General features: G+C 39.8%; 1 protein-coding gene across 6 annotated transcripts in view; it reads right to left on the minus strand.

The window, feature by feature from the left end:
* Positions 1-15,077, minus strand: part of LOC127573618 (serine/threonine-protein kinase PAK 3) — a 186,836-nt gene that overhangs the window by 31,854 nt on the left and 139,905 nt on the right. For all 6 annotated transcript variants that reach the window (XM_052022000.1, XM_052022003.1, XM_052021999.1 and 3 more), the window contains 3 exons: positions 11,002-11,118; positions 5,248-5,428; positions 5,013-5,076 (listed from right to left, as the gene is read on the minus strand). In XM_052022000.1, coding sequence (XP_051877960.1) covers positions 5,013-5,076; positions 5,248-5,428; positions 11,002-11,118 — 362 coding nt within the window. The remainder of the gene's footprint in view (positions 1-5,012; positions 5,077-5,247; positions 5,429-11,001; positions 11,119-15,077) is intronic.

Genomic DNA, 15,077 nt, shown 5'->3' on the forward strand with positions numbered 1-15,077 from the left:
TTTTTGTTACACTGCATCAGTCCCCTTGAGGCTTCCCTCCAAGTTTAGACCTCGATGGCTATCTGCATTCTCTGCCTTTTCAGGATCCCCTGAAGCCCCCTGTGGAAATAATAGTGCTCTCCTGTTTCCCACCTCCTCCTCCAAGGTGTCTGATGCAGTATCCAGAATTCTTGGAACACATTCCCTTCCAAAGTATTGGTTTATTACTGTCACTTGTACCGAGGTACAGTGAAAAGCTTGTCTTACGAACCGATCGTACAGGTCAATTCATTACACAATGCAGTTGCATTGAGTTAGTACAAAGTGCATTGATGTAGTACAGGTAAAAACAGTAACAGTACAGAGTAAAGTGTCACAGCTACAGACAAAATGCAGTGCAATAAGGCATGCTAAGTGGTTTTCCAGGTCAGATTCACTTCCTGTCTAACTAGTGTTAGTGTTTCTATATTGTAGGGAGTCTCCCCTCTGTGTAAACTGGTTTATTTAGTGGTACCAATCTATGATATTGGAGACCTTCATGTTGCAAATGCCCGATCAATAAGACAGCTAGTGATGGTTGAACATAACCATCCTAATAAATAAGCAGCTTGGTGTTGGCTGCTGCCAGTATTGCAATTAACAGGTTAACTGTGTATCACATTTCCCTTTTTCTGAATTTTTGGCAGGGGGGTGAATTTATACAGTTTCTCTTTCTAGATGGTTAGAGAACACCAGGAAAAGTGTCTGCATCATACAGACTTGTAAAATAGCTGCAGACACCTTTATAAAATGTCTGTCAGCCCCAAGTGCTTCTCTTATTGCATTTTAACATCCATTTATTCTCACGATTATTCTGTTGATTTAAAACATTCTGCCACATGGCATCATTGCTTTGCTCTTTCATTCCTGTCTCTCTCTTCAACTCATCTTGTTGCTTGTCAAAATGATGTAATATCATTGTGCGAGTACATTCACTACCCACATAAGGAAGACTCATCACTACTTTCTGAAAGGAAATGAAGGGACAGGCAATAAATGTTACCATGAATATGCATCTTAAAAGAAAACACAACTGACTCAAGGAGGTAACTGACAAATCCATCTATGTTTTTCTTATAGACCATATCTGTACGTCACTGCAATAAGTTCTTAACTTGATCAAGAGCCAACTTGTTTTACTCCCAAGCAGGAACAAAAGTGTGTCGGACTGGCTGCAGGGAAACTCAAAAAAATCTAGCTGATCAAATAGCTGGTCCTAGCCTGTTCTCAGTGCAGCACAAAGTTGCTGGGGAACAGAAAAAGGATTTTATTGATGACAAATTGCTGAGGGAAAGCATTCGAGTAAGTAAAATTAGTTCAAAAGTCCTGATTATGCCAAAATTAAAGCAGAAACCATCCTATCATGTGATATTTATGCATGTTATGCTGGTGCCATTCCGTCCCTCCCTTTTATCTGGCTTTTAATGTTTAAAACCACAGCTCATGTATAATCTGGAACCAGACATGCTGTCTGGATATTCCCTGCAGTGACATTATTAAGTGCTACTCAAGTGTCACCATCAATGAGATGTGTCTTCAGAGTGAGTTCTAAGCTTATTGAAGGATTCCAGCTCATCATATAACTTTAATATTTTGCTGACATGTAAATGATTTCAAAGCACAAGCACTTTTTTTGCATGTGATGAAAGGCAGATGATACAATGAATTGTACCTGCAAGGATAATGTTTACTATATTTCAGATCTCATGCTCATCAGTACTCTGGGTCCAATTTGGGATATAGGTCTCCCTCTCTCTCTCCCCCCAATGTGCTTGGCCCTTTTAGAAGAGCACCCTCTTTCACTAGTCTGATAATTCTGCATTCTCCCGCCCCACCAGCAGGTACTTGCTATTTAGCCCAGAGTTAAGGACAGTTTTGTACAGTATGGCCTTAGCACAGGGAAGGTGGTTGAAACTCATGTCTTCTAATATCCATGCACAGAAAGAAATTTGCCACCCACATTGATTTGGCCCACATGACTCCAGACCCTACAAATATGGTTGACTTTCATCTGCCTGTACAGTTCAGTGCAATTAGGGATGGGCAATAAATTCAGGAATTGTCAACAATGTTCACATCCTATGTATAAATGAACATTCAAAAACAAAACATTCAGATAAAACCTTCAGACCATGGGCAAAGGCAGCCTTCACCCACCATATTGGAACCAAACCCAATCTGGTGAATATGTTCTACACCTTACTCCAAAAGTCTCAGACTATTTTTTTAAAATTGTGTGCAAGAATGAAAGGGCTTTCACCAATTCAGATTTAAACAAAACATTCTCCTATTTATTTTCTTCCCGTACGTACCAAATAATTTTAAAGTTTTTAATCAGTAAGATTACTTGTACATAAATGTTAACATATCTCATTATTTGTGTTTGTATTATCCAATGAGCATCTCACAAATGTGAAAATATGCTTCATCTTCACCTGGACGGAGGTGGCTCTGTCCTTTAATCAGACACCATTTCCTGATTGTGTGTCATTTAGAGCTTATCAGATAGATTGCATTTTGCAAAGAAATCTGTAGGAACTCCCACTGATGCCACAAACAACACCTAATGAAGCAGACTTCCTGTAAAATTCTGACCAATGGACAAGATCACATCACAGATCATCTGAGTGTTCAGGTAAACTTTAAAGCAGAATAGTGTCACATCAATAAAATAAGCACATCCTCCATGGTCATTAACAGTGGCTAACAACTATCCTGGTGTTGAACTGAACTGATGGTTTGGTCAAGTAACCCGATGATGAGCTGTGGACACAGCCCAGCGCATCACGGACACCAGCCTCCCCTCTTTGGATTCTGTCTTTAGCTCTCGTTATCTTGGTGAAGCAGCCAGCATAATCAAAGACCCCACCCACCCTGGACATTCTCTCTTCTCTCCTCTTCCATCGGGTAGAAGATACAGGAGCCTGCGGGCATGTACCACCAAACTTCTACCCCACTGTGATAAGACTATTGAACGGTTCCCTTATACAATGGGATGGACTATGACCTCACGATCTACCTGACCTTGCACCCTATTGCACTGCACTTTCTCTGTAGCTGTGAACTTTACTCTGTACTGTTACTGTTTTTACCTGTACTACATCAATGCACTCTGTAGCAACTCAATGTAACTGCACTGTGTAATGAATTGACCTGTACAATTGGTTTGTAAGACAAGCTTTTCACTGTACCTCAGTACAAGTGACAATAATAAACTAATACCAATTGAACTCAAATATGTACCAACTGTTCCCAGCAGGTTCAGTCTATGATCATGGCCCAAATCAAGGACCAAATGGAATATCACACCCAATCAGTGCTCCAGAGCTTCTTCCTTCTGTTGTTGTGACTGACTAAACTGAGCCACAGGTAAGGTGTAACTGGGAGATATAAAAGGCTTTATTCAGTACAGCAGGTCTTCAGGAGAATCTAATTCTCTCCTCCCTACACAACATTTTATACTTTCTGAACACAAAGACAATAATAAACAATTAACTACAGTTTCAATGGCTATAGTTACCTACTTTAACATTTTAAATGTAGGCAGATAACTTAGCAGAATTACATATTTACAATGGTAGCACATCCCAACTAACAGAGACTCTTTGAACATTCAATACTGGTGACTGGTCTGAAAGTTTCTGAGCACAAACTTCAGACACCCAAAATATACCCCTTTTGTTAGAGAAACAAAGGACTGCAAATGCTGGAATCTAGATGAAAAACACGATGATGCTGAAGGAACTTAGCAGGCCAGGCAACATCCGTGGAGAAAAGCAGGCAGTCAATGTTTCTGGTCAGGACCCTTCTTCAGGACTGAAGATAGGAAAAGGGGAAGCCCAATATATAGGAGGGAAAAGCAGAGAATTGATAGGTGGACAAAAGAGGGGAGGCAGGCTGGGCACAGAGTGGTGATAGGTGATAGGTGACAGGTGGAGATAGTGATTGGCGGGTGCAGGGAAGGAGGGGGAGAGCAGATCCACCAGGGGATGGGTCAAAGGTAAAGAGAGAGAGGAAAAAAAAGGCTAGGAAAGGGAAGAAGAGAAGAAGCATGGTGGTTTTTGGGGAAGGGGATTACCTAAAGTGGGAGAATTCAACATTCATGCCGTTAGGCTGCAAGGTTCCAAGATGGAAAATGAGGTGCTTTTCCTCCAGTTTGCGCTTGCCCTCTTGTTACAGCGTTGAAGGATGGCTCCCCGAATATACAACTAGCCAGAATATCAAGTGACAGAACAGATCTGTCCTGAACTGTGCATTAAGTGGCAGGGATACATCTTTAACAATGTGTCAATACAGGAGATGATCACATAACGCCTACCCTGATCTCATCCTGAAGTTTTCAATGACCACCAATTAACATGAATCTATTGTCTTCCCCTGTGTAGCTTCAATTGTACAGAATCAGAATGTCCCACACCCAACAATTGGTTTCAATAGCCTTAACGTATCAGTTGAAGTTAAATTGTGAAAAGGTTTTATTTCCTGAAGACTAATTCTCATTTTAGTTAATATCTGCTTTCCATAATTTCATAACTCCAGAATAATCCCCAACACTATGATAATGGCACTGAATGCCAAGCATTGGAATTCCGAATTACAGAACCCAGCAGCAAACACAGTCAACCACCGATAGTGAGGGGGGAAGGGAGATGTGGAGTGTTGGCTAAAGAACAAACAATCAGTAGTCCCATCATGGACAAGTGAGCTGCACACGGATTTATAAAGTACTCAGCCAGGAAACCCCAACTAAAGTCATGAATGTGATTTTATGCAGAGCAACTTGCAGTTTATCGTGCAAATGCTGTTTCTAAATTAAAACTGTTGGAAGTTTTATCAGGTGTTCGTTATTTTAAGCAACAAAGGCAAATCAAAAATGAGTTATTAAAAGATAAAAGGACCACTAATGTCACATTCAAGATTTGTCATACAATAGTACAGCTTTAAATTGAAAGAGTGATCATTTCTCAATTAACGAAGAGAGATTTTCCACTTACCCTTGCCCGATCTTTTCAAATCTTGTGTACTTCTTTTTGGGATCACCCACACTAACTATGCTCCCTGAAAGAAAAGTTCTCATTGAATGTAAAGGTATTGGAATCATGGTATGTAGAATCTGTTTTTGTGGAGATTTGTGCATTAGAAAGGCATGTCTATCATACTGATTAGTTAATAATCCTTTGAAGTAAAAAGTCTGCAGTGAGTCAAGAGGGGTTATTTTTAAATACATACTTAATTTTTCAAGGATCTCTTCATCTGTCATCTTGGATTTCTTCCTTTGTTTGTCGGTGTTTCTGCAGAGCTGGCTGTTCAGACCACTCACATTTTCAGGTGGTGTTGTGACTGGAGAAGTTGTCACATCTTTGACAGGTGCCAGTGGAACAATGGGCTCAATTACTGATCGGGTAAAAATCTGGAGAAAGAAAAGGATTGGTCAGAATCACAACACAGACAACTCATTAAAAATGTATAAATGCTCTCCAAACAGCAAAGCATCAAACTTAGAACTGAGCTGTACAGATCAAGAAGGTTCCAGTTGCTAAGTGGGATAGGAATGTGTTGAGGTCTGGCTGCTAATTTACATCAAGCACCTCCTACAATGCAGAGATTAATTTTCAAACTGAGCATGCACAGAAAATGGATTTTGGTGGCAGCTCTAATTTTTTTCTCTCTGATTTTTCCAAAGGAAAGGAAAATTGGGTAAGGTGTGTATTTGAACAACTTCTTCACAATTGCAAATTTGACTCCTGTATCCAATGTTACAATTACCCTTGAGACAGGCAGAGTTAGATCAGTGTACTGCCCCTATGGAAGTATAGTCTGTTCATGTCAATTGGATAGACTTACAGAATAAGCAGTGGTATATGATAAGAATCCAAGGAATTATAGTTAAGAACGAGGTTAGCACTACTGGGGAGAAATGCAAGAGTGAATGGTCAAATCAAAAAAATCAAGGTTGTTGTAAATCTTCATTTTTCACTCCATTTTCTGTGCAAAATTTGGCTTGAAATTCTCTGCGAGGAACTGCTCCCATAGTGATCAGGATGAAAATAGTTGGATCGTTTCAAATATTTTGTTTTACAGCTTTAAATTCTCCTTATCCAACAATTCACTTCTAGGAACTAAAGCCAAAACATGCTTGGGGGTTAAAGAAACCCAATGCACTGGTAGTCCACCATTTGCTGGAAGCTTGGCATCACTCAATGCATGTGAAACTATACTGCAGATGTTAAGAATACTAGAACACAAGAAAAAGAAACAGAAGCCTTTGAACCTACTTTGCTGTTCAGTAGGATTTAGTTGATCCCATACTTTAAGTCCACTTTCTTATATCCTCCAATTCCCTTGGCGTCTAAAAATGTATTGAACTCAACAACCACAACATCCTAAGGTGGAGAACTCCAAAGACTCACAATGCTCTGTGAGGAAATTTCTCCTCAACTCAGTCCTAAGTGGACAGCCCCTTATCCTGCAACAATGCTCACCATTTCTGCACTTTATAGCCTAAGGAAACAGCTCTCATCATCCACCCTGTTGATCTATTTCAGAATCTTGTGTTTGAAGATTAACACTCATCTTCTAAATTTGAGTGAGTGTAGGTCATTCCTAATCAAGCTCTTCTCAAAAGGACTATCCAGTCCTTCCAGGAATCAATCAAGTGAATTGACACTTCTATGCTCCCAGAGCAAGAGGGCCCTTCTTAAGGGATGGAGACTAAATCAAAATATAGTACTCCAGGTGTAGACTCACCAAGACCCTGTAAAACTGCAGCAAGACTTCCTTACTCTTACACTCCAACCTCCAATGTAGAATTTGATTTCCTAATTACTTAACGTATCCATACATTACATTTTCAGTGATACATGAACCAGCACACCAAGATCCCTCTGTACACAAACTAATTTCCTACATTTTAGTCTATTCTTCCTGCCAATGTAAATAACCTTACATTCTGCAACCTCATATCCATTTAGCACAAACATCACACTTTGTCTATATCCTTTTGCAGACCCTTTGCAGCCTTCTCACTTTTCTCATCTAGCTTCATATTGTCATCAAATTTAGATACATTATGTTCTTCTCATTCCTTGGCATCATAAACATCTTTTCCGATATCCTGAATAAAATTCTGATATCCTGAATAATCATAATTTAACTAAACCACACACTAACGTAAACTAGCTGTCTGCAAGGTAGCACTCAGCAAAACAACTTTTTAACACTAATCCAATATTTCACCTGAGCACAATATATCTTGTACATTGTTCTGAGGAAACAGTAGCCAAGGAAATGACAACTAAGTCATGTCAGCCTAATAAATGGGCATGATCATTTTATGTCTTGTTAATGGTCATCAATCGCGTAAAACTTGTAGGGTTTTAGATGCATTCACAGGCTGGATAATTCTGAAGTGAAGTTTATAAAGCACAACCATGCAATCTAAATCAACTGACAACTTTTCAGTTTCATTGTTTTTTTTTTAAAAGCATTTTCCAGCTTATTGCAAATATTTAATTGCAATATTGCTCCATTAAAATGCATTGACCTCAGAGGCCAGCACAGAAATGTGGGGTTTTGATCAGGTCATGTTCCCCATGAAAAGTGAATGAAAGATTAAATAGGTGCTAAGATCCAGGAAAGACTTTCAGTGAAATTACCAAGAAACAGTAATCTAGTCTCTACTGTAGTGAGATTGCTCTTTTTTATTCAGTAACTGAGTTTTTGTAATTTCAAATCAACAAACATTTTTTTAGGCACAGAAGCTCCCAAGGGGTATAAAATATTGATATGATGCAACATTTTTGTTTAAGGTGACTGTAAGAACTGAGTTAAAACTACAAAAGATCCCAAAACATTAGTGTACTTATACCAGAATGTCAAGTGCTCTTAGGAAGCATTCTTTTACCAGGATTAAATAAGGCAAATGAACATTTATATATATTATTTACTGGTTGTTTTATGCAGATATTTTCTCAAGCATTTAAAACAACATGATGAAACAATACGCTTCATGGAATTTGTATATTGCCAGTCTGGAGGAAGTGAAATTAAAAAAAGAAAAAAATACAGTTTGGGAGGACTCATATGTACAGTAATACAGACCTGCATTGTGATAAGATATTTACATTAGCTAGGCTGCTTCTGATTCACTGCCAATGTTCAGTTTTGGCACAAATTCACACTGGAGAATTGGGACACACAACACTAACTTACTGATTTTGTTGTCAATATCACCTTGGCAAGAAATTCCAGACCACTATAACCAATGATAGAAGCTTGCAGCCTAATATACACTCAGAAGTATTTAGTATTTTGCAGTGCAGGAGTGAGGCATGGCAGGTACTAATTCCTACTAATGCCTGCACTCCCACAGAGGCCTGATAATTTATACAAGGAAGCAGGGGAGAGTCACATCAAGATTCCAGCCTAGCTTCCGATTGTAATATATGCTTCAGGGATACTTTATTGGGATCATAGCAGGGTAATTAGTTGTAGAATTGCCCTCTTTTTCCCTCCCAGGACTGTATATTTTTCCCCCTCCAAACCACTGCTTGTAGTCAGGATTGGCTTGATATGGAAAGGAGGTCAAGCTCTGAGGAAAAAAAAGAGAAAAAGCCTTTCCGTGTCACCCACACTACAGCGTTCCTCCCGACCCATGACGGAACTTAAACACCAGAGAAATATTTACCTGAGCAGTCCTCATGTTGGACAGCAAGGTCAATTTACTCATGTGCAACATTGCACAGTGTCTGTATTATGAACTCCGTCAGCCCTTGCTCTAAACTACTTTACTTGTGTCACATTCATCATACTCGACAGCAATTTAATTTAGATTCCCCTCACTGTAAAAACATTGAATTCTATGGAGTCTGCTATTATAAATCATTCTTCTGAAATCTAATCTGGTATTAGAGATGACGCAAGCCTCATTTTTGTTCCAGATTTCCCTAAATTTGGGCAAAATCCATTTTCTTCCTAGTTATAACAATTTAATGATGATCCTTCATAAACTGTCAACACTGGGAAAAGGTCTAAGTAATAGGCTCACAAGGTGAAAACATTAATATGATAAAGAGGGTCGGGAGGGGGGCCACATATGGTTTGGTCATCAGCAAATTTACTGTGAAATGAACACTGACTGAATAGTAACATTTAAAAATCCCTTACTTGGTACTTTGCCTTGGTAATGTTATTGAGAAATAAATGCTGGCCGGAATACAATACTTCCTGGAATCTTTTACAACTGACAGAAAGAGCTTGGTTTGATGCCTTTTCTGACAGTGCAGCTTTGGTACTGCATTGGAGAGTCAGCCTTAACTTTCTGGATAGAGATTTGATTCTAACAATCCTCTGTAAAAATCTGCCAGACAGCTACTAAAAGTCTCTCCACTATTCAAAACAAGACATTAACGCATAAACGTGTTGCCACATCGGGTAAATAATGGAAAACAGAATGCTGCAGTGCATCATTTATTTATATAACAACACTGCTTTGTATCCCAGTGATAATACAGCAGTTTGTCTTGTAACTGAAAATAATTGGTACTGAATTTTCCCAAGTATAGCTCACAAGGGATTTTGTCCAATGTTAGTACTGATTGGAAAATTGTAGTTTTTTGTTAATTGCAGAAGGAGTTTTAGCACAAACTTAAAGTAATACTGCTTCCACTTATTTACAAGCCAGTAAATGTAGTGCATTGCATGTGATACTAAATTATGCTTTTCATATTATTTCTCCTTTCATGACTAGAAATTCTATCAGTTTGTGCGATAATGTGATAGAATTTTATCAGAAAACTGGTTATACAGTACAGTGCAGTGTCCATGAGTTTCTTTCTAACCCTTCCATGCATATGATGTGTTAACACACAGAGGCATAAGTAATGATATGCAAGAACATACAGCACATGTCCAGATACCCCTTCTGCAAAATTCATTTGCGAGTTCATTGCCTGCGGACAGTGCAGTCCACTCCTGCAGAAGCAGGATTTCATTGTGATTCGAGGCCTTCTTTGAAATTTAAAGGAAACCTGCCCGAGCAGAGTGTCAGTCAGTGAAGCTGGGAACTGACTTCAGCTGGGTGCCCTTTAAGTAAAATTTGTATCCCTCACCACAGCTCTTTCTTATTTACATATCATTATTGCACAGAAGATGGCCATTTGGCCCAATAGATCAATGCCAACTCCCAGCAAACAATCCCATTAATCCTGTACCCTCTCTGTATTTTCCAGCATCCCTGCAACTTATTCTCTGTCACATGCCCATCAATTGCCCTTCAATTCTTTTGCCACTTAGCTACACTACAGGGTAATTTCCAGTGGCCAATTAACTTATCAACATGTCTTTGAGATGTAGAAGGAACCGGAGTGCCCAGGCAGAACCCCATGGGGAGAATGTGCAAACTCCACGTTGATAGCACTTGAAGTCGGTGTCAAATCCCTGGAGCTGAGAGACAGTGACACTAGCTGTCTTTCCATCATGTCACCCTCTCTATCAGGGCTCCTGGTCCGCCACCAACCCCCGCTCCCCTCCAATCACAATTCTGAATCCCCCCCTAGCTGATTCTGACCACCTCCTGACTCTGCCAGTCGATCCCCAATGATGACCACCTACATCTATTGCAGAGTGCAAACGGTACTCTCAGTCCTTCCTCTTCTGGGTCCCCAACCACACTAGAATTTTGAGCTGGTTTGCCTTTACAATTTAAACACATACTTTGGCCCGCCACACGTTTAGCACATCTTCCAGATGTCAAAGAATTTGATGACCACATTTAATTCCTCCAATATTCAGATCAAGGATAACAATTACACCATGGTCAATATTTTCATTTCGTTACATATGGAGTTACTAATGGACCATTCCCTCAAATATTTAATGACAAAGATACTCTTGAAATGTAATAGCCACATTCTGGACTGTGCATCACCAATGATCTAACCCATGCGTACAAGAGCACTATAGTGAAGCACAAGTTGCACTGACCGATTTTGTGTGTTCAGGCCGAGGAGCTATCACTGGTGGGGGCATATTGTCATCATCCTCATCATCGTCCTCCGACACAGGTGGTACAACCGGTGGTTCTGATGCTATCTTTGTGTTCTGTGATAAACAGATCAGCATTACATCTCTGCTTCTAAATCAGATTCTCCTTCAATCAAGACAACATAAATAGCAACACCTTGTATTTGCCCCTTAATTATGCAGACCAAGAAGTTTGGTGCTCTCAGAGCTAAAATGGTGCTAGGCTACAAAAATTTGATATGAAAATAGTTCTGAGAGAAAACAGTGTTTAGACAAATTACATAGGATTGAATTAGGCACACCCCTGTATGCAATACAATGTCATAACCATTCTATTACTCAAGCCATTCGTCCCTTGCATAATGACCAAATTTTGGAAAAAACAAACATGTAAAGAGCGATACTCCAATGAGCATCACTAACTAGAATTTATGCAATACTAAAGTTATATGGAGAAAACATGAAACAGTTATTTAGCGTATCCCGACTCAAACCAAGTCCCATGCACCTATCAGCACTCTGCTTGCTGCCATACCTTGGGCCCCAAGTGAGTAATGCCTCAACGTTATAATTCTCATCTTTGTTTTCCAGCATGACAAGGATCTGTATTATTCATGTTCCTCTAATTTTGGCCACTTGTGCATGCACAATTTTAAATGTCTACCACTGTTGGTTGTGTCTTTAGTTCCCTGTATTCTAAACTATCAAATCATTTTTCTAAAACCCACCTTTTCTATACTCATCTTCTTCCCTTTAAGACACTCCTTAAAAGTGATCTCTTTGACCAAGCTTTTGGTTATCTTTCATAATATCTTTGTTGTTTGGTATCAATTTTTGTTTCCAGATGCTCCTGTGGAAAAGTTGGGGACGCTATAATATGTTAGAGATGCTTTATAAATCGATATATTGCTGGATAGCATGGCTGTGTGTTCCAGATTCAAAATCCGATGTCACGATAAGCTCCGATTATTTCCTGTTAATGCTCCCTGGCTCTGAAAGGCTGAGCTCCTCGTGGGTTTACTATTCATTATATTTTCACCTATGGAATGGTCCAAATATTTCTTTCTGAATAGTAAATATTGACGTCTTAGAAGTTGGACTGAATCCAAGCTGATGGATACTAAGGTAGTTGAAGTTACAGCATCCATCAGCTTTTATTAATTCAGCTGCCTTCTGAGTTTCTAGTCGGACTCTTTATGCTTGCTCCCTACCCCTCTCCCTCCCCAATTTTAAGCACTTTGGAGGGAGAAACAACAAATGTAGGCAGCAATCACCAAAGAATATTCCAATTAACATTCCTCCTTATGTATATTTCATGAGAGGACTTTTGGCAGGAATGTTTCCTCTACAAAAGCAGCCACAGTACAAATTTGCTGCCTTTAACTCCTGCCTTAAGTGGAACTCTCCTACTGGAAAATAATACACAAAGCTCAGTCATGGCACAGATGGCAGGTTCCACTTCCATACAAGGGAATGCTGCTGGGGACATTTGACAGAGAACCAGTGTGCTGCCCAATGTCTGCAATGATTCCTGCCCACCCATTGCTGTCATAGTTTAAATTATCATTTCAAATGGATGACAGAGAATAAAAACATTACATGCTGCCTAATGTCCAGGAGACATTGAGGAGACAAAACACAAGAGTGGGTTTCTATACTGAAACCAAGTAACTTGTTTCTTTGTTAATTGACTATTTGCTATTTCAATGACATTTCTGCAGACACAAGAATAATGTACTGTCTGCCAACTCAAAAAATTCCAACTTTATTGATTTTAATCCAAAATATATCACCATGTTAACTTGGGCATCAGAGTAGTAAAGCCAGCAGTGCTGCTGCCTAATCGCTCGAATGTTTGATCCTGACTTCTGGTGTTGTGTTTGGAGTTTGCCTGTTCCCTCTGTGACTATGTGGGATTCCCCAGGGTCCCCCCATTTCCTCCCACTTCCTAAAAATGTGCTGGTTGGCAGGTTAATTGGTTACTGTAAATAATCCTGAGTACAGTTAGGTGATGAGAGAATCCGGGGTTGTGGGGTGGGGAAATTGATGGGTATACAAGAGAGAATAGGTTATGTGGAAATGTGGGGGAATGGGATTGGTGGGAATATTCTGAGAGCTAGCATGGATTCTATGGGCCAAATGGCCATCTTCTATGTCGTAAGGAAATATGAAAATACAATTAAGATCTGCAATACACAGTTCTGACTTAACGAGTTCTCCATTAACAAACTAATTGAAGTAGATTTTCCCTTCCCATAGCCATTATTTATTTCCTGGAAAAATAAAGGTCTGTAGGTCTAGTCTGAGGAAGTAGAAGAGGGAATTACGAAGGACCAAGATGAAGAGAGCCGGTGAAAAGCTGAAGTCTACGGATGCTGGAAATCTGAAATAAAAATTGAAAAGCTATTGGAAATACTCAGGTCATGCAGCACCTGATATTTTCAGCATTCTTATTTTTTTCAGATTTCCAGCAGCTGCCATTTTTTTTTAATCTCAGTTCCAAGCATTGCTTTCTTTACCCTCTCTTTTATCCTCGTTCATCTCATCTCTTCCAGTCAGATCAGCCACAGTTTTCAAGCCTTCACCACAATCTCTCAGCCCCCTTCAGTGTCATTCAGTTTCTCTTGGTTTCCAGCCTATCACAGACATTTCCATTGTTCTTGCAGCCCTTCCCCTTTCTCTGCATCTGTGATTTTTCATCTTCTCTCAATTCTGATGAAATATCTTGAAAGGATAGCTCCATTTCTCTCTCTGTAGATGTTGCCCGACCTGCTGCATATCTCCAGCATTTACTGTTTTAATTTATGGAAAGAGACCTGGTGATATGAGACCAATCAGAATATGTAAAGCAAAGAAAATCAAATGAAAACTGAAGGGATTAATGTGCTTTTTGAATGTTACAAGGGGTACGAAAGTATAAGCTAATCACTGTTCTTAATGGATCCAAATGGAGGGAAGTGCAGCAGGCAGCTGATTCTAAGAGGCCATCAATAAGCAAAGGCAAATTTCTATTCACAAGAAAGTTACAGGCAAGATGCTGAATTCAGTAAAAGGAATGAGAAAGCAATTTGAAATAGAACACAAACAAAATATGGCTGGATTCTTTCCTAATACATTCTTTGAGATTCCAAGAATGTAAATTGTTTAATTCAGGCTGGTGCTACTTACAGCACCAATTTTAGTGGATGGTATGGGGGAAGGTGGCACAGAAAGCTGGTAAGCAAGAGAAGGGAATTCCTTATACTGTAGTCATTTACTGACATAAGATGCATGGGATCCACAGTGACTTGACCGTTTGGATTCAGAGTTGGCTTGCCTGTAGAAGATAGAGGATCGTGGTCGATGAGACTTATTCTGGCTGGAGGTCGGTGACTAGTGGTGTTTCGCAGGAATCATTACCGGGACCGCTGCGGTTTGTGATATACAAATGACTTGGATGAAAACGTGGATGGGCGGGTTAGTAAGTTTGCAGATGACACAAAGATTGGTGGTATTGTGGATAGTGTAGAAGATTGCCAAAGGATACAGCGGGATATAGATCAGTACAGATATGTGTGGAGAAATGGCAGATGGAGTTTAATCTGGGCAAGTGTGAGGTGTTGCATTTTGGGAGATCAAATGTAAAGGGAGAGTACACAGTTAATGGCAGGACCCTTAACAGCACTGATGTACAGAGGGATCTTGGGGTCCAAGTCCATAGCTCCCTGAAAGTGGCCACACGTTGATAGGGTGATAAAGAAGGGATATGGCACGCTTGCTTTTATTTATCAAGGTATCGAGTTCAAAAGACAGGTAGTCATGTTGCAGCTTTATAAAACTCTGGAGTATTTCAATCAATTCTGGTCACCGCTTTATAGGAAGGATGTGGAGGCTTTGCAGGGGGTGCAGATGAGGTTTACCAGGATGCTGCCTGGATCAGAGGGTATGAACTACAAGGAGAGGTTGGACAAACTAGGGTTGCTTTCACTACAGCAGCAGAGGCTGAGGAGAGACCTGACAGAAATTTATAAAATTATGAGGGGCATAAATAGAATAGA

Source organism: Pristis pectinata, chromosome 8, assembly GCF_009764475.1.
Source record: "Pristis pectinata isolate sPriPec2 chromosome 8, sPriPec2.1.pri, whole genome shotgun sequence".
Lineage (NCBI taxonomy): Eukaryota > Metazoa > Chordata > Chondrichthyes > Rhinopristiformes > Pristidae > Pristis > Pristis pectinata.